General features: G+C 40.8%; 1 protein-coding gene across 38 annotated transcripts in view; it reads right to left on the reverse strand.

Moving 5' to 3' along the window:
* The window catches only part of ABI2 (abl interactor 2), a 103,376-nt gene that overhangs the window by 68,193 nt on the left and 12,327 nt on the right, over nt 1–22,856 (reverse strand). For 5 of the 38 annotated variants that reach the window (XM_060152254.1, XM_060152247.1, XM_060152267.1 and 2 more), the window contains one exon: nt 15,925–16,065. The exons of the other annotated variants lie outside the window; for them this stretch is intronic. In XM_060152254.1, the coding sequence (XP_060008237.1) occupies nt 15,925–16,065 (141 nt within the window). Of the gene's footprint in view, nt 1–15,924; nt 16,066–22,856 lie in introns of those variants that run through there. 38 annotated transcript variants of the gene reach the window in all.

A 22,856-nucleotide genomic window follows, 5' to 3' on the forward strand; every position in this document is an offset into this window, starting at 1 on the left:
ACCATCCATGGTACTCATGCCTTACTGTGTACCCCTAAAAAGAAAGTTCAAACTTGTTTTTCAATTTGATGTTCTAGGATGGGTGCTGAGAAATATGAAGAATAAGAACGTTACACCCTCTAGAGCAGCTCAAGACTGCAGTATTATTACCACTAGGTTACTACCATTATTTATTTTTCCTTTTCACTTCTACTAATAGGAAAACAGATTTGGTAGAGATTTAAGTATATAGATAATGGGGAGGGGGCAGGAAAACAATGATAATATTTAAGACGGACATGTATGGACATGCAGGAGAGAATTCTCCTCTACAGATCACACCCTTGAGATCTACTGTCTGTTTCTTTCTCTTCTCCAGCAGTAAATCTCTCACCCACTCTAGTGCAGCCTGTTACTCTACCTGGAAAATATGTAATTATTTTTGCTCTGGGTATAAACTATTACCACATTAGTTAAAGTACAGGTACTAAGTTCTCATTCAATCAGTTATCTAAAGTATTAAACAATTTCTTCTACACCTGCCATGATTAATTTCATTTCATCAGTTCATTTCAATAAACCCTTATTGACTGAATGTATATTACATGACACACATTGTACTATGTACTAGAATATGAAAATGAAACACGTTCTCTGCACTCAAGAAGACTTTAGTCCAATACAGAGAAAAGCATATAAAATAGAAAATGTCAATGCAGAATGGTCAGGGATATGAATGCCATCCAACTAGGAACACTATCTTATATGACCATCCAAGTGGAGTCTCACAGAATGGAGTTAATCCTGCCAAGCAGGAGTAAGAGAAGATATTCCAGGCAGAGCAAACAGCCTAAACAAGGGCACAGAGGCATGAAAAAGATTCTTGAATCCAGAACACATGTAAGTTTGGTATTATTAACATATCATCAGTTCACTACTGCCCCTACTTTAAGACTGAGACGTGCTGAAATTTAAGATTAGTATAGTAACTAACCGTTTTCTTTCTCACAAAATTGTTAAGAAATTAAAATATCACACATATAATTAATCTAGGTCATGGCAGAGCCATAGCACCTGATTCAATAATGGGGCTGAGGAGAGGGGAGTATTCTTAGATTACCTATTTACTGAGCTTTCAATTCTGCATTCCAAAAAATCTTGTTACTAAACCAAATTGAAAAGAAAGGTCCCATCACTAAATCTCACAGAAATTAAAGTAATAGCTTCTAAAATATATGCCAAGGGCTTCCCTGGTGGCGCAGTGGTTGAGAGTCCGCCTGCCGATGCAGGGGACATGGGTTCGTGCCCTGGTCTGGGAAGATCCCACAGGCCGCGGAGCGGCTGGGCCCGTGAGCCATGGCCGCTGAGCCCGCAAGTCTGGAGCCTGTGCTCCGCGACGGGAGAGGCCACAACAGTGAGAGGCCCGCGTACCACAAAAAATAATAATAAAATAAAATATATGCCAATCATTATATACAAATAGAAAAATTTTGCCAAAAGACCATACCAAATATTAGAAATATACTTATGTCTTCAGAATTGTTCAAATATTAATTTCTATGATGCCTAAAAGGGAATATATTCATTTGCTTCCATACTCCTGGATGGAGAATGCAGTCTCCAAAAAAAAAAGTATGGCATTCAAATTAGAATGAGTCATACAAGTCATAGTGAAAAATAGCAAAACACAATTAGATAAACATGGACAGTTCACCAAGGAAAGAACACAAGATGAACATGGGAAAACATTCAGCCACACAAATGAAGGGGGAAAAAAACGACAGAAACAAAGCACCATTTTTACCAAGTAATTAACAAAAAAGTTTTAAAGAGCATACCTGCATCGTTTTAAATTTGCTTTGTGGTTACCTTGCTTTGGAAGACGAAGAAAGAGAAGCACATGCGATGAATGCCAAATACTCTTATGAAAGGAAAAGTAATACTGAACGTGCCAGGAGACTGCAGAAATCAAGAGAAAGGACTGTTTTAAGAGGACAACATGGTCATGCTACTAAGAAGAAAGATGAGGTCAGAAAAGTATCCAGTAAACAGCTGTGGCAATATGGAATTGCTTGATGAATTTTTAAAAAGTATTTTTAGCTGAGCAGTAGTGTAGAAATCAGATCAGAATGAATTTTAAGAATTGAGATGGATGCTGGGAAAGCAGCCCTAAGGTCCACAGAGCCGTGGTTCATTAGAGATGCCACTTAGATGTACAACAGGAACTACCAAGGGGAAAGCTGGATGTAGGAGTCCAAAGCTCAGGAGAGAGGTCAGCGTGGGAAATAAACACTTGTCATTGGTGTATAGATGGTACTTACAGCATGAACCTAGAAGAGGATACCTGAGGAGTATAAACGCAAATCTGAGAATTCATCCCTGGGGCATGCCAACATTTCAAGGAACGACTCTCCTAAAGAGAAGCCAGCAAAGGGAGAACAAAGGAGCAGCCAGTGAGGTAGAAGGAAAGCCTGGGGAATGTGTAATCAGGGACTTAAGAGAGGAAAATATTCAGGGGAATGTTTTCCTTCAGCTGAGTTGAAAGCTGCTGAGCAGAAAAACAAGATGAGAACAAAGACATGGATCCAACATGGTGCTCATCAATGACCTTGACAAGTGACACCTCAGGGGACAGACTGTCAGGTGCAGGAAGAACTAAGTTTGAGTACCTCAAACCAGAGGACAGATCAACATGGACTCCTGTCCCCAGAGGAATACGGATGATCTTCCCCCAAGCGGATCATCTGTGCTTGCCTTGGAAAGATGAGTCTGATCTGGATGCATAGATGTCTAGGGTGAGACGGGACGTACACAGTTTGCCCAGCCAAGGAACCACGGAATCAGGTCTCCTGGGAGGAGCAAAAACCAGGTGAAGCAGAGAGTGCATGGCGGGGAGTTGTGGGTAATACAGCTTGAGCTTCAGTAGAATCTGGTCATGGGTATCTGGAGCTAGCTGGAGGCCCTGAATTCCTGCTCCGGCAGGAGGACCTGCCCTTGAGGAACATGGTGATGGTAATGGGACAGCCCAAGGAAGAAGAGGAGCTGAATGTGTGTATGTTGTGGGGCAGGGTCCGGGGAAGGGGGCCAGAGGGAGAAGAGGTGCCTGGAAGGAGGACCAGTCTGACAATCTCCTTCTTCCTTCAAGTGCCAATGCCGGCTCTCACCACCTGAGGACATCCTTCCGGAGCCTTTCCAAGGGCATAGTTTAGAGGTCCATCCTCCCCACTCCCATAAGGCCCATGCTGACTCTGGCACAAAAAAATGCTGCCCCTAGGGCAAACTGTTTCTAATTCTCACTTGAACAGGTCCTGCTGGTATTTACAACTGCTTCATGATTTCTCTTTCATTCTGAAATTCTACAACACCCGACTTGTATTGAGTGTCTCCTGTATGCCAGATGACTAAGCACATACCAGCATGAGTACTGAGTGGAGGAGGTGGCGGGTGGCAGACCTCTCCTGGGTGGAGAGGGTGGCCTTGTGGATTTCAGGCTGATGCTCCCACAGGTGTCGGTGGTTGAGTAACCTCCCTCACTCTTTATCCCACGTTCTCCGGGAATTCACCTCGTGAAACTGTCCTCTCTTCACTATACACTTGGGCCCAGCATGCCCATCCGGGGTTTTTACGTTCCATTACCTTTTCCATGTTTGGGAGCTTTCATTCTACAGATTAAAAATATTTTTTTGAAATTAAAAAGAATTGAAGAAAGCTTTTAGACAACTTAGACAACTCTTTGTAAAATGTTTGGCCATACAGCAAATTAAAGAAATGGAACGAGCTAGAAGAGAATATAGTGTTAAAGAAAGGTTTATTTTAAGGTGGGAAATACCAGAGCAGTTTTACATGCTGAGATAAACAATCTAATGAGACAGGAAAGGTGGAAGAGGCAAAAGGGTTTAAGGAAAGGAACAAAATATTTGAGAAGCGGAGAGCTCAAATGGAGAGACTAGTCTTTGATTGGAGGAGAACAGTTCTTTTAGAAACTGTCGTCTTTGCAAAAAAGAAAAAGGAGAAAGTTGCTGCAGTTAAAAGGTTTATAGGGCTTCCCTGGTGGCACAGTGGTTGAGAGTCCGCCTGCCGATGCAGGGGACACGGGTTCGTGCCCCGGTCCAGGAAGATCCCACATGCCGCGGATCGGCTGGGCCCATGAGCCATGGCCACTGAGCCTGCGTGTCCGGAGCCTGTGCTCCGCAACGGGAGAGGCCACAACAGTGAGAAGCCCGCGTACCGCAAAAAAAAAAAAAAAAAAGGTTTATAGATTTTAATCTGGGAAGATGAAGATTTAGGCTAGTAGCTTTAATCTCTGAAGTATGAGGCAGGGCAATATATAAAAATGAAGAGGGCAGAGAGATTTGTGGATATAAAAAGAGAAGAAAAAAAAAAAAAGAAAGACATGAAGATAAGACATATTTATCTCAAGGCTTCCCTGGTGGCGCAGTGGTTAAGAATCTGCCTGCCAATTCAGGGGACACGGGTTCGAGCCCTGGTCCAGGAAGATCCCACATGCCGCGAAGCAACTAAGCCCGTGAGCCACAACTACAGAGCCTGTGCTCTAGAGCCCGCGTGCCACAGCTACTGAGCCTGTGCTCTAGAGCCCGCAAGCCACAACTACTGAGCCCACGTGCCACAACTACTGAAGCCCACATGCCTAGAGTCTCTGCTCCGCAACCAGAGAAGCCACCACAATGAGAAGCTCACACACCGCAACAAAGAGTAGCCCCCGCTCACTGCAACTAGAGAAAGCCCGCACTCAGCAACGAAGACCTAATGCAGCCATAAATAAATAAATAAATTTATTTAAAAAAAAAGGACCATTCTCAGTTCTATCTTACTTAAAAAAAAAAAAGACATCTTTATCTCAGAAAAAACAGGGAGGATTAAACGAGATCATGTATGCCAAGAATTTAGCACAGAACTTGGCACAATAGAAGAGCGCAATAAATGATAGACCTTTTTATGTTATCTGATCTCCAGATGTAGAAAATCTTTTAAATATAAAGCAATGGTCAGGAAGGACAACTACGATCTCCAAAACTGCTATATTATAGAAGTTTTTAAATAATATAATAAAGCTTCAAAATATAGACAAGCAAATCAAAACCCTACACCCAACAGGGTAACAAACGTAAATTTAAATACACAAATTTAAGACAGAAAATTTAAAACCAACTCTGTAAACGACAGTTATATTGAAAAGACGAGCCACAAACTGGTTTAAAATATCTACAAAACATATTTGATAAAGAACCAGCATCCAAACTACGCACGGAACTCTTAAAACTCAACAGTAAGAAAACAATCAAATTTTTTAATGGGCAACAGATCTGAACAGATACCTCACCAAAGAAGATATACAGATGGCAAATAAGCATATGAAAAGATTCAACATTATATGTCATGAAGGAATTGCAAACTAAAACAACAAGATACCACTACACACCTGTTAGAACAGCTAAAATCCAAAACACTGACAACACCAAATGCTGGAGAGGAAGTGGAAGGAGAACTCTCACTCATTGCTGGTGCGAATGCAGAATGGTACAGCCACTTTGGAAGACAGACTGGCAGTTTATTACAAAACTAAATACACTCTTATCATATGATGCAGTAACCATGCTCCTCAGTATTTACTCAAATGAGCTGAAAATTTATGTTTATACAAATTTTGCACAAGGATACTCTTATTGTATGATCCAGCACTTGGTATTTTCCTAAAAGAGCTGGAAACTTATGTCCACACAAAAACCTATATATAGATATTTATAGAAGCTTTATTCATAATTGCCAAAACTTAAAAGCAACCAAGATGTCCTTGAGTAGGTGAATGGAGAAATAAACAGTGGTACATCAAACAACTGAATACTATTTAGCACTAAAAAGAAATGAGCTATCAAGCCATGAAAAGACATGGAGGAATAATAAATGTATATTACTAAGTGAAAGAAGCCAATCTGAAAAGGCTACATATTGTATGAGTTTAACTATATGACATTCTGAAAAAGGCAAAATTATGGAGACAGGAAAAAAGATCAGTGGTTGCCAGGAGTTTGTGGAAAGGGACGGGAGGGATAAATAGGTAGAACCCAGGAGATTTTTAGGGCGGTGAAACTATTCTGTATAATACTGTAATGGTGGGTACATGTCACTATACATTTGTCAAAAATCATAGAATGTGAAACACCGAAAGCAAACCCTAATGTAAACTACAGACTTTAGTTAATAATTACAATATTGGTTCAGCTTTGATAATGTACCACACTAGTGCAGGATGTTAATAAAAGGGGCAACTGGGCGTAGGGGTTTAGGGGTATATGAGAACACTCTGTATTCCATTTTTTCTGTAAAACTAAAACTGATCTAAAATAAAAGCCCTATAACCAACATTCTTATAAGACAGTTCTATCCCAGCTACCTTCTGTTCTACTTATTTAGCCCATAGAGGAAAAAAAAAATCAGTATTTTTGCACCTCCAAACTCTAGAAGTACTAGGTCCTCCCAATACAGCTTTCTCTCTTTGCTCCATTCCAGTAGGATTTAACTTTCAGAATTTTCTCAAGGAAAGTCAGGCAGGGCTTCCCTGGTGGCGCAGTGGTTAAGAATCCACCTGCCAATGCAGGGGACATGGGTTCGAGCCCTGGTCCGGGAAGATCCCACATGCTGCAGAGCAACTAAGCCCGTGCACCACAACTACCGAGCCTGCACTCTAGAGCCCGCGTGCCACAACTACTGAAGCCCGCGCGTCTAGAGCCCGTGCTCCACAACGAGAGAAGCCACCGCAGTGAGAAGCCCGCGCACCGCAGCTAAGAGTAGAGCCTGCTCACTGCAACGAAGACCCAATGCAGCGAAAGGAAAAAAAGAAAAGTCAGGCAACAATTTTCATGCCTACTCCCATATCATGCCCAGTTCAGTCAGGATCTACTCAGATCTCGCTCCCTGTGCACAGCTCAAACATTTCTACAGATTAGCAAACCTCAAACTGGGGATGAAATCTCAATCCTCCTTTTTAGTAGACAACCCCAATTTCTATGACTGATTTTCATAAACCTCTCCTGATATATGTGGATATGAGGGAGAAGCACAGCATTTCTACCACCCTCTTATAAGAAATCTTTATTCGTTTACATACACATATGTAAATGAATGGATATATATACCTATGTATATGTATATTAATGGATATACAGAGAATAAGGGGGTGAAAAGCAGTCTCATCTCTCAGCAGGTCCTATAAGAGTAACGTAACAGCCTTTATTAAAATACAGAGGTAATTGTTAAATATTGTCCTCAACTTTGGAGCCTGAACTATAACACCAAGACAACAAAATAAAGTCTCATTTAATATCCTCTTACACAAATAATTAGAAACCATATAAATGTCCAACAACAGGGAAAGAGTTACATAAATTTGGCACAACTATATCATAAGATATTTAGTATTAAAAACTGTTTATGGGGCTTCCCTGGTGGCGCAGTCGTTGAGAGTCCGCCTGCCGATGCAGGGGACACGGGTTCGTGCCCCAGTCCGGGAGGATCCCACGTGCCGCGGAGCGGCTGGGCCCGTGAGCTATGGCCGCTGAGCCTGCGCATCCAGAGCCTGTGCTCCGCAACGGGAGAGGCCACAGCAGTGAGAGGCCCGCGTACCGCAAAAAAACAAACAAACAAAAAAGAAAACTGTTTACGGGACTTCCCTGGTGGCGCAGTGGTTAAGAATCCACCTGCCAATGCAGAGGACACGGGTTTGATCCCTGGTCCGGGAAGATCCCACATGCTGCAGAGCAACTAAGCCCGTGCACCACAACTACTGATCCTGCGCACCACAACTACTGAAGCCCACCTGCTGGAGAGCCTGCACGCCCCAACTACTGAGCCCATGCACCTCAACTACTGAAGCCTATGCACTCTAGGGCCCGCGTGCCGCAACTTCTGAGCCCATGTGCTGCAACTACTGAAGCCCACGTGCCTAGAGACCATGCTCCACAACAAGAGAAGTCACTGCAATGAGAAGCCCGCACACTGCAACCAAGAGTAGCCCCCGCTCGCCGCAACCAGAGAAAGCCTGCGTGCAGCAACAAAGACCCAACACAGCCAAACACAAACAAAAACACAACAGGCTCTGCCTTTCTGTTTGCTTTAGAGTTTTCATTCTGTTTTCCTTTATAGTCATCTTCTACACTGTCTCCTGGCCAAAACAAACGAACAAAAAATAACTCAGTACAGGAAAGCAGTATTAAAGATAGTATTATCTCTTTCTTGTTCAGCATCTATTACTGTTTTTTCTGGTTAAAGAATTCCACATTCATGTGGCAAATTTAGTTCGTGGCAGTTGACTCCCATTCTCCCTCCACCTTACCCATGCCACAGGTATGGACACAAGACCCAAGCTTACCTAAAGTACACCAATCCTTTGGACACTGTCTGATTTAGAGGACACTGATTCAAGTTAAGCCAGTTAAGAGTCTTCTCTGGAACTTCTCTAACAGATTGGAAAATTAATTAGTTAGCAAAGGTTGCTGTGGTGGCCACAGAGACACATGTTCTGACCTCCCTTCAAGAGACCATGCTTTAGGGAGCCCAGGTGACTGACAGTCACCAGCTGCACCTTTAGAGATGGTGCTCATGCTGAGCCACACTTCTCCTAAGAAATGTATTATTCCTGAATAACAAAGTATAGATCATACTTGAAAGTAATTACCCTGATTTTGGTCCTTCCTGGTTTCATACATGGTATCAGCAACAAGAGGCAAAAGAGACTAACAAGAATCCTATTTAATCCCTGCGTTGGGTCAACATTTTCAACTCAGAAGTATCCTGATCTTGGAGTCATGCCCTTAAATGCTGGCCCAGTCTCTAGTTTGCCAAGCAAACTTCCTTTTCTGCATGGTGGGCTCATCATCTGTTGCTTCTTACCTAGCCCATATAATGAACCCAATTCTACTGATCCCCAAGCAATTTGTTATTCTGAATCAGCTCATCCCTAGTACCTAAATTCTCCTTTATACTCCTCTTGCTGAACTGCTACTTTGGCCTGTCCATACCTCTCTGTGCTTACCATCTCTGTCCTCCATCAGCTACAGTGTTCTAATTCTTCTCCCCTCACATTTGCAGCTCCTCAACTGTCCTAACCTAAAAACAACTAAATTTGTTTCCCCTCATCATATCCCACTTCCCCTTTCCAGCTTCTCAAAACTCTAAGTGAAAAAATCCTCTCCACCCAAAACTGCACCTTGTGTTTAAAGCATTCTTTATCTTCTTACAAATCAGAACCTTTGTCATTCATGACTTTACATGGCAATACAAACCATTTTTAAATCATTTAAAAGTTTTCTTAAAATCCTAACACAAGATATAGCAACTGAATAGAAAACTTACAAGTGTCTTAAGTGTAAAATCGCTTCAATTTCTAAATACCTAAATCTGTATGTACCAGTACATGTACTGTATATATATATAGAGAGTGTCAGTATATATAAATATACTACATATTCTATATTAAGAATATAAGCGGGCTTCCGTGGTGGCGCAGTGGTTGAAGAGTCCACCTGCCGATGCAGGGGACACGGGTTCGTGCCCCGGTCCGGGAAGATCCCACATGCCGCGGAGCGGCTGGGCCTGTGCGCCATGGCCGCTGAGCCTGCGCGTCCGGAGCCTGTGCTCCGCAACGGGAGAGGCCACAACAGTGAGAGGCCCGCGTACCGCAAAAAAAAACAAAACAAAAGAATATAAGCTATATACTGTTCTAACTTAACAGATGAAAAAGGTTAATTCTTTCAGATCAAGCAAGGTATGAATTTGGGATCTCTGTGTAGATTCTACAAATGAGAGAAACTATAGGTGGAATTCTCTAAAATTTTTCAGTGGGTAGAGGCTTAAAAGACCCAAAGTATCAATAGGTAGATGCCTATCCACGCCCACCCTATCCCCACACACACCACTCCTCCACACACAGAGCCAGAAAAAAGAACAGGCAAGAACTTAGATCAGAAACAACGCTCCCTATGATTTGTAAGTTACCATGTAGCAATTATAAATGAGGTAAGCCTGCTATTAAGAACCTTCCCAAGAGGGTTTTCTATCTCGAAATGTGATCTGGAGACATTTTTACTGATAAAAGTAAGATGTCATTCATAGGAAGTCAAGTGAAAATGTAATCAGTGAAAATTCATCTAACTGCTTGGGAATTAGAAGATAAGTTCATATGGGATGGAGAGAACTATAAAGACATATGTAAAAGACTGAAAAATTGTATTTAACGTGTCATAGCGGATCACATTTTTATCTAACATTCCCTCCATCTTTATTAAAAAGAGAAAAGAAACTTCTCTCCACCTCATACCCTGGGTGTGACCTACACTAGGCCAATTCTAATACTTTTGCCCATTCTAGGCCACAGTGATTTTCTTCCAGAGAAATACAGATACATCTCTGGATTTTTTCCAACTGATTCTAGAAGAGAGAACTTTCCTCTCCTCTTAGATGTATGAGGTCTGAAACATATGTACGGCTATCTCACAGGACACGGAGTATGCCTATCTGAAAGGACAAAGCCAACACACAGAAAGAAACAGAAATGAGAGAGTTTGAGTTCTTGATGCCAGCCATTCCTACTTTTTCACATGGCTTGGTTAGTAACTAATACATTCACATTTTTGCTATTTGTGATTGGGCAGGAGGAGGTGCTGACTGAAGAGGAACTGACCACCATACTCAAGGTACGGTGCACGCCTGCTGAGGAGTTCAGAGAGTTTAAAGACCAGGATGGATGCGGAGATGATAAAAGGGAAGAGGACAGGGCTTCCCTGGTAGCGCAGTGGTTGAGAGTCCACCTGCCGATGCAGGGGGCTGCGGGTTCGTGCCCCAGTCTGGGAAGATCCCACATGCCGCAGAGCGGCTGGGCCCGTGAGCCATGGCCGCTGAGCCTGCGCATCCGGAGCCTGTGCTCCGCAACGGGAGAGGCCACAGCAGTGAGGGGCCCACGTACCGCAAAAAAAAAAAAAAAAAAAGGGGAAGAGGACAGCCTGACAATCACAAGTGTCACTAAACTCAAAACATCATGAAGGAACATATGTTTATGTATGACTGATTCACTTTGTTATAAAGCAGAAACTAACACACCATTGTAAAGCAATTATACCCCAATAAAGATGTTAAAAAAAAATAAAAAACATCATGAAGACAGCTTCTTGGGGACAGTGTTTTGTTGACCCTGCAAACCTATGCCACAGACTTAAAAACTGAACAAGATTTATTCAGTAATAAGGAAGTCTACGCCAAACTCAGCTAGAAGGAACAGAACGCTTCACGGATTTCTTATGATCAGAAGATGATCTTACACCAATTGTTGGAACTGACAAGTTAGCAAGGTTCCCTGTTGCCTGAAGGAGCATCATTATGGAAAAGAACATTATTCTAAGCTAATATTCACTGATGCTTGCTTTGCTTTTCGTATTAAACACCAAGAGGAAAAGTTAAAAAAAGTTTTTTCAAATTGAGTTTCTGTCACTTGAAGCCAAGGAATCCTAAAACACTTAAAAGTGTTACTTTTAATAGCTTAATATATACTGGCTTCAGCTCTCAGTAACACGGCATCTTTAAAATAGTTGTTATGTCACCTACCTAGACAACCTATGTATATGCTAACTGGAAACAACTGAGGCAGATAAACTTGATATTCACCTCCACCCCTAAAGTATCGGTGGAGAGAAGAAGAAGGTTACTTTAGAAATAAAACAAAAGATCACTGACTAATCTTTTCGAGATTCAAAAAATAAAGTTATTTGCTGAGATTGTGGTTGGCTATTTCAGGAAAACCTATCACTACAGCCAAAGTGAGGTTTCTAGAAAATGATGAGGATAACAGAAAAGATAGGGCATTTGGGTTCTTATTCTAGCTCTGCTACTATCTTACCAGGTCATAAATAACTCACTTATACTCTCAAGAAATCAGTTACTACTTGTTACATTGGAAAATCTAGACTATTACGTCATTTTCAGCTATAAAATACCATCATTCTTTTCTGGAATTTGGAAGTAGGTCATTTTAGATTCAACTATACATGCTTATCTAAAAAGTGACAGATCACAAGTTTTATAACAGTATCTATTTTAGGTTAGGAAAAAAATAAGTCTGGTAAATTTGACATCAAATTTGTTTTAAAACAGACAAAAGTTTTAAAACACTTTCCTTATTACTTAAAGATGCTCTCCTTTACTCAGTTGCCTTTTTAAACACATTTCAAGTATGGGAGAAAATATTTGCAAATACATGACGGATAAGGAGTTAATATCCAAAATATATGAACAGCTCATACAACTCAGTATTGAAAAAACCCAATTAAAAATGGGCGGAAGACCTGAATAGACATTTTTCCAAAGAAGATATACAAATGGTCAACAGACACACGAAAAGATGCTCAACATCACTAATCATTCACAGAAATGCAAATCAATACCACAATGAGATATCACCTCACATCTGTCAGAATGGCTATCATCCAAAAAAAAAGAAAAAAAAAAAAGACAACAAATAACAAATGTTGGCAAGGATGTGGAGAAAAGGGAATCCTTGTACACTATTAGGAGGAATGTAAATTGGTGCAGCCACTGTGAAAAACAGTAAAGAGACATTTTAAAAGAATATAAAACCACAAAAAAGGGAAAACAATTTTAGAAACTCAACCCAAGAGGTCCAAATCCGACTAATAAAAACACAAAAAAAGAAAACACAGCAGAAACATCACACAATTTTTCAGAGTTAAAGAATATAAGACTCCACTAAATGTACTCATCAAATGCTTAGTACAACTGATGGAAAAAGACCAATAGCAAAAAACATCATCATGAGGAATAAATGATCCTACAAGCCTCCAGACAGGGAGAGAAAAAAAAAATATATAGAAAAAAAAACCATAAGGAAGCAAAATGGCACCTGACTTCTCAAAAGCAACACCAAAAGCTAATAGAAAATGTAGAAATAGAAGAATGTCTTTACAATCTGAGAGAAAATTATTTCCAACCTATAATTCCTTACCAATCAAACCATCAATCTAGTGAAAGTTGAATAAGATTTTCAGCACACTTTTTTTTTTTTAAACTTTCCATGTACCGTTTCTCAGGAAGCACTGGAGGATGTACATCCTCAAAACAGAAAGGCAAGAAAGGAGGAAGCATGGAATCCAGAAAATAGCATCTACATCAAAGAGGCAAAGGAAAATCAAAGATCAATGGCAAAGAAAATTTCTGAGATGACGGCTGGGTTAATAATTCATATAATCCATATTGGAGAAGAACAGCCAAGGGCTCCAAGAAATACACTTCCTTGGGGAGGAAATAAAACTGATATTGGGAGACAATTCTCCGTGGTTCTTCTGCATTTTGTACATTGCAGTGAGCAGACGCACTGATGGCCTTTGTTTCACTATCTTTTCAAGTATGTTTGTACAGAAAACAGTCTTAGAAGATAAAGAGTATCTCCCTCTGGAGCAAGGGGCAGGTATTTTTACTGACCTACATAAAAGATTCAGGTTCCCTAAATTCAGGGTTCCTCCCAATAATGCAACCCACTGCATGTGCAGATATCACCTGGCCTTCCTCATGTCACACTGAGATCAGGGGTTTTAGGAATAAGAGCAGGAGTTTTAGGAATATTATTTAGGAATAATAATAAGTGAAAATAAGGATTTTCACACTGAAAGTCAGGGGTTTTAGGAATAATGATACTCTAATGTTATTGCTGTGAGTAATAAAGTCTTATGTCTCTGACACAGGAGTCTCATGTCTTCTGCCACAGCAACCATAAAACTGTGGCTAGCTAGCCTGTTAGGTCGAAAACAGGGTTAAATTTCAGACCCTTCACAGTTTTTGACAACTGATAGATCACTAATATGCTTTAATATATTGAGATAAGATTTATACATCCAGAGGAAAGTTTAGAGATGAAACAGAGATAGATACATAAGTAATTAAGCCTTCGAAGAAGTGAGGTAATTATTAGCCCCAAGGAAAAGAAAAAATTTGCTTAGGAAAGGAAATAAAATCACCAGTCCACTGTATGATTCAGCTGTGAATATTTACATAGATATAATGGATACAATAAATCCAAACTGCTAGAAGTTATGTTGAAAAGATGGGAAAAAGTATAGGAAAGTGAAGTCACCATTTCTCATAGCAGAATTATCTAAAACTTTAAAAATAGCAACATGAACATGGACACGTGGAGGTAAAAATCAGAAGAAACATAAAAGTTGAAAGAGTCTCCAGACAGAGGGAAATCAAAAGTAAAGGGGGTACTCTTTTTTTTTGGGGGGGGGTGAGGGTGTAGACATTGAATAGAATTATAACCGTGGAAATAATCAAATCTGTGTAATTCAATATGGCAGTCACTAGGCACATGTGGCTATCGAGCACTTGAAAGGTAGGTAGTAGAAATGTAAAATTTAAATTGAATTTCAATTAATTTAAATTTCAGTAACATATAAGGTCAATATACAAAGTCAATTGTATATATAGTAATAAACAATCCAAAAATTAAGAAATCAACTCCATTTACAATAGTATCCAAAAGAATAAAATACTTAGAAATCATTTTAAAATTAGAAGTATAAGACTTAGACACTGAAAACTACAAAACATTATTAAAATAAATTAAAGAACTAATTAAGTGGAAAGCCATCCCATGTTCATTGATCAGAAGACTTAATGTAATTAAGATGGCTCCCCAAGTTTATCTACAGATTCAATACAATCCCAGTCAAAATCCCAGCAGCCTTTTTGGCAGAAATTAACAAGGCATCCAAAAATTCATATGGAAATTCAAGGAATGCAGAGTAGCTGAAATAATCTTGAAAAAGCACAAAGTTGGGGGACTTCCCTTGTGGTCCAGTGGTTAAGAATATGCATTCCAATGCAGGGAATGCGGGTCCAATCCCTGGTGGAGGAACTAAGCCTGCGCACCGCAACTACTGAACCCGCGCACCACAACTAGAGAGCCCGCGTGCCACAACTAGAAAGAAGCCCGCGTGCTGCAACAAAGAGCCTGCATGCCACAACTAAGACCCAACACAGCCAAAAAATAAATAAATATATATATATATACATATATATATATATATTTTAAAAAAGGACAAAGTTGGAGGACACATACATCAAAATTTCAAAACTACAATAATCAAGACTGTGGTACTGGAGTAAGGATATACATGGATAATGGATTAGAACTGAGAGTCCAGAAACAAAATAATATCTTTATGGGAAATTCATTTTCAAGAAAGGTGCCGGGCTTCCCTGGTGGCGCAGTGGTTGAGAGTCCGCCTGCCGATGCAGGAGACGCGGGTTCGTGCCCCGGTCTGGGAAGATCCCACATGCCGTGGAGCGGCTGGGCGCGTGAGCCATGGCCGCTGAGCCTGCGCATCCGGAGCCTGCGCTCTGCAACGGGAGAGGCCACAACAGTGAGAGGCCCATGTACCGCAAAAAAAAAAAAAAAAAAAAAAAGAAAGGTGCCAAGATAATTCAATGGGGAAAGAAAAATCTTTTCAACAATCAATGCTGAGATGAATAAATGCACATGCAAAGGAATAAATATGGGCCCTCTAAAACATACCAAAAATTAACTCAAAACAGATCAAAGATCTAAATGTAAGAGTTAAAACTATGACTCCTAGGAGGAAACATGGGAGTAAATCTTTGTGACCTTGGATTAGGTGATAGTTTCTTAGATATAATACCAAAAGCACAGAGAAAAAGAAAAAATATATATGTTGGACTTCATTAAAATTAAAAACTTGTGCATCAAAGGACACCATCAAGAAAATGAAAAGAAAACCCACAGATGGAAGACAATACTGTCATCCCTCAGTATCTTTGGGGGACTGGTTCCAGACTCCCTGCAGATACCAAAATCCACCACTGCTCAAGTCCTTTATATAAAATGGCATATCCATTTTATATAACCTCAGTATCCATGGGTTCTGCATCCTCGGATTCCGTATCCTCGGGTTCTACCAATTTGATCTGCAGTTCGTTGAATCCACAGATGCGGGACCCGTTGATGGTGGGTGACTGTATTTGCAAATCAAATATCTGATAAGGGACCTGTATCCAAAATATATGAAGAATTCTTACAATTAGAAAATGAAAAGACAAACAATCCAATTTTTAAATGTGCAAAGGATTTGAATAGACATTTCTCCAAAGAAGATATACCAATGGTCAATAAACACATGAAAGGATACTCAACATCATTAGTTGTTAGGAAAATGCGTATCAAAACAACAAAAAAGCCACGTCACACCCACTAAGACGGCTGTAAGCAAAAAGACAGTCAATAACAAGTATTGATGAGGATGTGGAGAAACTAGGACTCTTGTACAATGCTAGTGGGAATGTAAAATGGTATAACCAGCTTGGACAACAATCTCACAGTTCCACAAATAGTTAAATATAGTTGCCATGTGACCTGACAATTCCATTCTTAGGTATATACCCAAGAGAAAGAAAAAATATATGCCTACATAAAAACGTATACATGAATGTTTATAACGTTACATGTTAATATATGTTCTGGTAGCATTATTCATAATAGCCAAAATGTGGAAACAACTCAAAAATCCATCAACTGAGGAATGGATAAAAAAAGTGTAGTACAGCCATTCAGTTATAAAAAGGAATGAAGCACTGATACATAATACAACGTGGATGAACCTTGAAAGCACGATAAGTGAAAAAAATCTAGACATAAAAGGCCACATAGCATATGATTCCATTTCTATGAAATGTCCAGAACAAACAAAAAACCCAAAAAAACTATATTAGTAGTTGCCTAGATATAGGCAGCTGGGAGGATAAGAGGTGGTAACTCAGTGGTATGGGGTTTCTTTTTGAGGTAATGAAAATGTTCTAAAAATTAACTGTACTTATGATTGCATATATCTGTGAAGATACTAAAAACTCCTGAATTATACACTTTAAATGGGTACTTAAATGGTATGTGAATTATATCTCTATAAAACTGTTATTTTAAAAAAAGACAAAATGATATACTGACATATTACAATATAGTGAACCTTGAAAACATTATATTAAAGAACGCAGACACAAAAAATCACATATGAGTCCATTTATATGAAGTGTCTAGAACAGGCAAATTCATAAAGACAAAAAGATTAATGGTTGCCAGGAGGCAGAGGGAGAGGGGGATGGGGAAATGACGGCTAAAGGAAGGGTACAGGCTTCTTTCTGGAGTGATGAATATGTTCTGGAATCAGATAGTGGTGACGGTTGCACAATCTTGTGAATACAATAAAAACCCACTAAACTGTACACTTTAAATAGGTGAATTTTACAGTATGTGAAATATATCTCAATTCAAAAAATTTAAATGGCCACAAATGGCTACTGTACTAGACAGCACAGCCATAGAGGGTGCCTAAATTCAAAGCAGCCTTCGATTAGCAAGAAACAGACTTCTGTTTTCAGCCATTTGAGAAGTAGGGGCTGGGAAGAGAGCAGGAACAGACAAATTTAAGACTAACAAAGAAGTGCTAAACATTTGGACTGTAATTGCTTAAAACTTTTGAATATAAATTCAGATGAGGGGGGAAGGCGGAAGATGGCGGAAGAGTAAGACGCGGAGATCACCTTCCTCCCCACAGATACACCAGAAATACATCTACACGTGGAACAACTCCTACAGAACACCTACTGAAGGCTGGCAGAAGACCTCAGACCTCCCAAAAGGCAAGAAACTCCCCACGTACCTGGGTAGGGCAAAAGAAAAAACAGAGACAAAAGAATAGGGACGGCACCTGCACCAGTGGGAGGGAGCGGTGAAGGAGGAAAAGTTTCCACACTCTAGGAAGCCCCTTCGCGGGCGGAGACTGCGGGAGGCGGAGGGGGGAGCTTCGAAGCTGCGGAGGAGAGCAGAGCCACAGGGGTGCGGAGGGCAAAGCGGGGATATTCCCGCACAGAGGATCGGTGCCGACCGGCACTCACCAGCCCGAGAGGCTTGTCTGCTCACCCGCCGGGGCGGGCGGGGCTGCGAGCTGAGGCCGGAGCGCAGGGAGAGGACTGGGGTTGGCGGCTTGAACATAGCCTGAAGGGGTTAGTGCACCACAGCTAGCCGGGAGGGAGTCCGGGGAAAAGCCTGCACCTGCAGAAGAGGCAGGAGACTTTTCCTTCCCTCTGGGGCGTGAGGAGAGGGGTTTAAGAACGCTGCTTAAAGGAACTCCAGAGACGGGCGCGAGCCGCGGCTAAAAGCGCGAACCCCAGAGACGGGCGCGAGCCGTGGCTGAAAGCGCGGACCCCAGAGACGGGCGCGAGCCGCGGCTGAAAGCGCGGAATTCAGAGACGGGCGCAAGCCGCAGCTAAAAGCGCGGACCCCAGAGGCGGGCGGGAGACGTTAAGGCTGCTGCTGCCGCCACCGAGGGGCCTGTGTGCGAGCACAGGTCATTCTCCACACCCCTCTTCCGCGGAGCCTGTGCAGCCCGCCACTGCCGGGTTCCAGGGACAACTTCCCCGGGAGAGCGCACGGCGCGCCTCAGGCTGGTGCAAAGTCACGCCGGCCTTTGCCACCGCAGGCCCGCCCCGCACTCTGTGCCCCTCCGTCCCCGCCGGCCTGAGTGCGCCAGAGCCCCCAATCAGCGGCTCTTTTAACCCCATCCTGTCTGAGCAAAAAACAGACGCCCTCCAGCGATCTACACGCAGTGGCAGGGCCAAATCCAAAGCTTAGCCCTGGGAGCTGTGAGAACAAAGAAGAGAAAGGGAAATCTCTCCCAGCAGCCTCAGAAGCAGCGGATTAAAGCTCCACAATCAACTTGATGTACCCTGCATCTGTGGAATACCTGAATAGACAACCAATCATCCCAAATTAAGGAAGTGGACTTTAGGAGCAAGATCTATGATTTTTTCCCCTTTCCTCTTTTTGTGAATGTGTATGTGTATGCTTCTGTGTGAGATCTTGTCTGTATAGTCTTGCTTCCACCATTTGTCCTAGGGTTCTATCCGTCCATGTTTTTTTTTTTAATTTTTTTCTTAATAATTAATTTTAATAACCTTATTATACTTTACCTTCGTTCTTTCTTTCTTTCTTTCCGTCCTTCCTTCCCTCCTTTAGACAACGAATCATCCCAAATTGAGGAGGTGGTCTCTGACAGCAAGATTTAGGATTTTTCCCCATTTACCTCTTTTAGTGAGGGTGTATGTGTATGCTTCTGTGTAAGATTTTGTCTGTATAGCTTTGCTTCCAACATTTGTCCTAAGGTTCTTTCCGTCCCTTTTTTTTTTTCTAAATAAGAAGTTTTTAATTCAATAACTTTATTATACTTTATTTTATTTTTACTGTATCTTCTTTCTTTGTCTTTTTTCCTTCTTTCCCTCCTTCCTTCCTTCCTCCCTCCCTCCCTCCCTCCTTTCTTTCCTTCTTGCCTTCTTGCCTTCTTTGCTTCTTTCTTTCTTTCTTCCTTCCTTCCTACCCTCCTTTCCTTCTTTCTTTCCTCATACTTCTACTAATTCCCTCTACTTTTTCTCCCTTTTCTCCTGAGCCTGTGGATGAAAAGCTTTTGGTGCTCCAGCCAGGAGGCAGGGCTCTGCCTCTGAGGTAGGACAGCCAACTTCAGGACACTGATCAACAAGAGACCTCCCAGCTCCACATAATATCAAACGGTGAAAATCTCCCAGAGACCTTCATCTTAACACCAGCACCCAGCTTCACTCAACGACCAGCAAGCCACAGTGCTGGAAAACCTATGCCAAACAACTAGCAAAACAGGAACACAACCCCACCCATTAGCAGAAAGGCTGCCTAAAATCATAATAAGGCCACAGACGCCACCAAACACACCACCAGACGTGAACCTGCCCACTAGAGACAAGATCCAGCCTCATCCACCACAACACAGGCACTAGCCCCCTCCACCAGGAAGCCTACACAACCCACTGAACCAACCTTAGCCACTGGAGACAGACATCAAAAACAGGAGGAACTACAAACCTGCAGCCTGCAAAAAGGAGACCCCAAACACAGTAAGATAAGCAAAATGAGAAGACAGAAAAACACACAGCAGATAAAGGAGCAAGATAAAAATGCACCAGACCTAACAAATGAAGAGGAAATAGGCAGTCTACCTGAAAGAGAATTCAGAATAATGATAGTAAGGTTGATCCGAAATCTTGGAGATAGAATGGACAATAGATTGGACAAAATGCAAGAATCAGTTAACAAGGACCTAGAAGAACTAAAGATGAAACAAGCAACGATGAACAACACAATAAATGAAATTAAAAGTACTCTAGATGGGATCAATAGCAGAATAACTGAGGCAGAAGAACGGATAAGTGACCTGGAAGATAAAATAGTGGAAATAACTACTGCAGAGCAGAATAAAGAAAAAAGAATGAAAAGAACTGAGGACAGTCTCAGAGACCTCTGGGACAACATTAAACGCACCAACATTTGAATTATAGGGGTTCCAGAAGAAGAAGAGAAAAAGAAAGGGACTGAGAAAATATTTGAAGAGATTATAGTTGAAAACTTCCCTAATATGGGAAAGGAAATAGTTAATCAAGTCCAGGAAGCACAGACAGTCCCATACAAGATAAATACAAGGAGAAATACGCCAAGACACATATTAATCAAACTGTCAAAAATTAAATACAAAGAAAGCATATTAAAAGCAGCAAGGGAAAAACAACAAATAACACATAAGGGAATCCCCATAAGGTTAACAGCTGATCTCTCAGCAGAAACCCTACAAGCCAGAAGGGAGTGGCAGGACATACTGAAAGTGATGGAGAAAAACATGCAGCCAAGACTACTCTACCCAGCAAGGATCTCATTCAGATTTGATGGAGAAATTAAAACCTTTACAGACAAGCAAAAGCTGAGAGAGTTCAGCACCACCAAACCAGCTTTACAACAAATGCTAAAGGATCTTCTCTAGGCAAGAAACACAAGAGAAGGAAAAGACCTATAATAACGAACCCAAAACAATTTAGAAAATGGGAATAGGAACATACATATCGATAATTACCTTAAATGTAAATGGACTAAATGCTCCCACCAAAAGACACAGATTAGCTGAATGGATACAAAAACAAGACCCTTATATATGCTGTCTACAAGAGACCCACTTCAGACCTAGAGACACATACAGACTGAAAGTAAGGGGATGGAAAAAGATATTCCATGCAAATGGAAGCCAAAAGAAAGCTGGAGTAGCAATTCTCATATCAGACAAAATAGACTTTAAAATAAGGACTATTAAAAGAGACAAAGAAGGACACTACATAATGATCAAGGGATCGATCCAAGAAGAAGATATAACAATTGTAAATATTTATGCACCCAACATAGGAGCACCTCAATACATTAGGCAAATACTAACAGCCATAAAAGGGGAAATCGACAGTAACACATTCATAGTAGGGGACTTAAACACCCCACTTTCACCCATGGACAGATCATCCAAAATGAAAATAAATAAGGAAACACAAGCTTTAAATGATACATTAAACAAGATGGACTTAATTGATATTTATAGGACACTCCATCCAAAAACAACAGAATACACATTTTTCTCAAGTGCTCATGGAACATTCTCCAGGATAGATCATATCTTAGGTCACAAATCAAGCCTTGGTAAATTTAAGAAAATTGAAATTGTATCAAGTATCTTTTCTGACCACAACGCCATGAGACTAGATATCAATTACAGGAAAAGATCTGTAAAAAATACAAACACATGGAGGCTAAACAATACACTACTTAATAATGAAGAGATCACTGAAGAAATCAAAGAGGAAATCAAAAAATACCTAGAAACAAATGACAATGGAGATACAACGACCCAAAACCTGTGGGATGCAGCAAAAGCAGTTCTAAGGGGGAAGTTCATAGCAATACAAGCCCACCTTAAGAAGCAGGAAACATCTCGAATAAACAACCTAACCTTGCACCTCAAGCAATTAGAGAAAGAAGAACAAAAAAACCCCAAAGCTAGCAGAAGGAAAGAAATCATAAAAATCAGATCAGAAATAAATGAAAAAGAAATGAAGGAAACAATAGCAAAGATCAATAAAACTAAAAGCTGGTTCTTTGAGAAGATAAACAAAATAGATAAACCACTAGCCAGACTCATCAAGAAAAAAAGGGAGAAGACTCAAATCAATAGAATTAGAAATGAAAAAGGAGAGGTAACAACTGACACTGCAGAGATAAAAGAGATCATGAGAGATTACTACAAGCAACTCTATGCCAATAAAATGGACAATCTGGAAGAAATGGACAAATTCTTAGAAATGCACAAGCTGCCAAGACTGAATCAGGAAGAAATAGAAAATATGAACAGACCAATCACAAGCACTGAAATTGAAACTGTGATTAAAAATCTTCCAACAAAGAAAAGCCCAGGACCAGATGGCTTCACAGGCGAATTCTATCAAACATTTAGAGAAGAGCTAACACCTATCCTTCTCAAACTCTTCCAAAATATAGCAGAGGGAGGACCACTCCCTAACTCCTTCTACGAGGCCACCATCACCTTGATACCAAAACCAGACAAGGATGTCACAAAGAAAGAAAACTACAGGCCAATATCACTGATGAACATAGATGCAAAAATCCTCAACAAAATACTAGCAAACAGAATCCAACAGCACATTAAAAGGATCATACACCATGATCAAGTGGGGTTTATTCCAGGAATGCAAGGATTCTTCAATATACGCAAATCTATCAATGTGATAAACCATATTAACAAATTGAAGGAGAAAAACCATATGATCATCTCAATAGATGCAGAGAAAGCTTTTGACAAAATTCAACACCCATTTATGATAAAAACCCTGCAGAAAGTCGGCATAGAGGGAACTTTCCTCAACATAATAAA

Source organism: Lagenorhynchus albirostris, chromosome 6 (genome assembly GCF_949774975.1).
Source record: "Lagenorhynchus albirostris chromosome 6, mLagAlb1.1, whole genome shotgun sequence".
NCBI classification, from domain to species: domain Eukaryota; kingdom Metazoa; phylum Chordata; class Mammalia; order Artiodactyla; family Delphinidae; genus Lagenorhynchus; species Lagenorhynchus albirostris.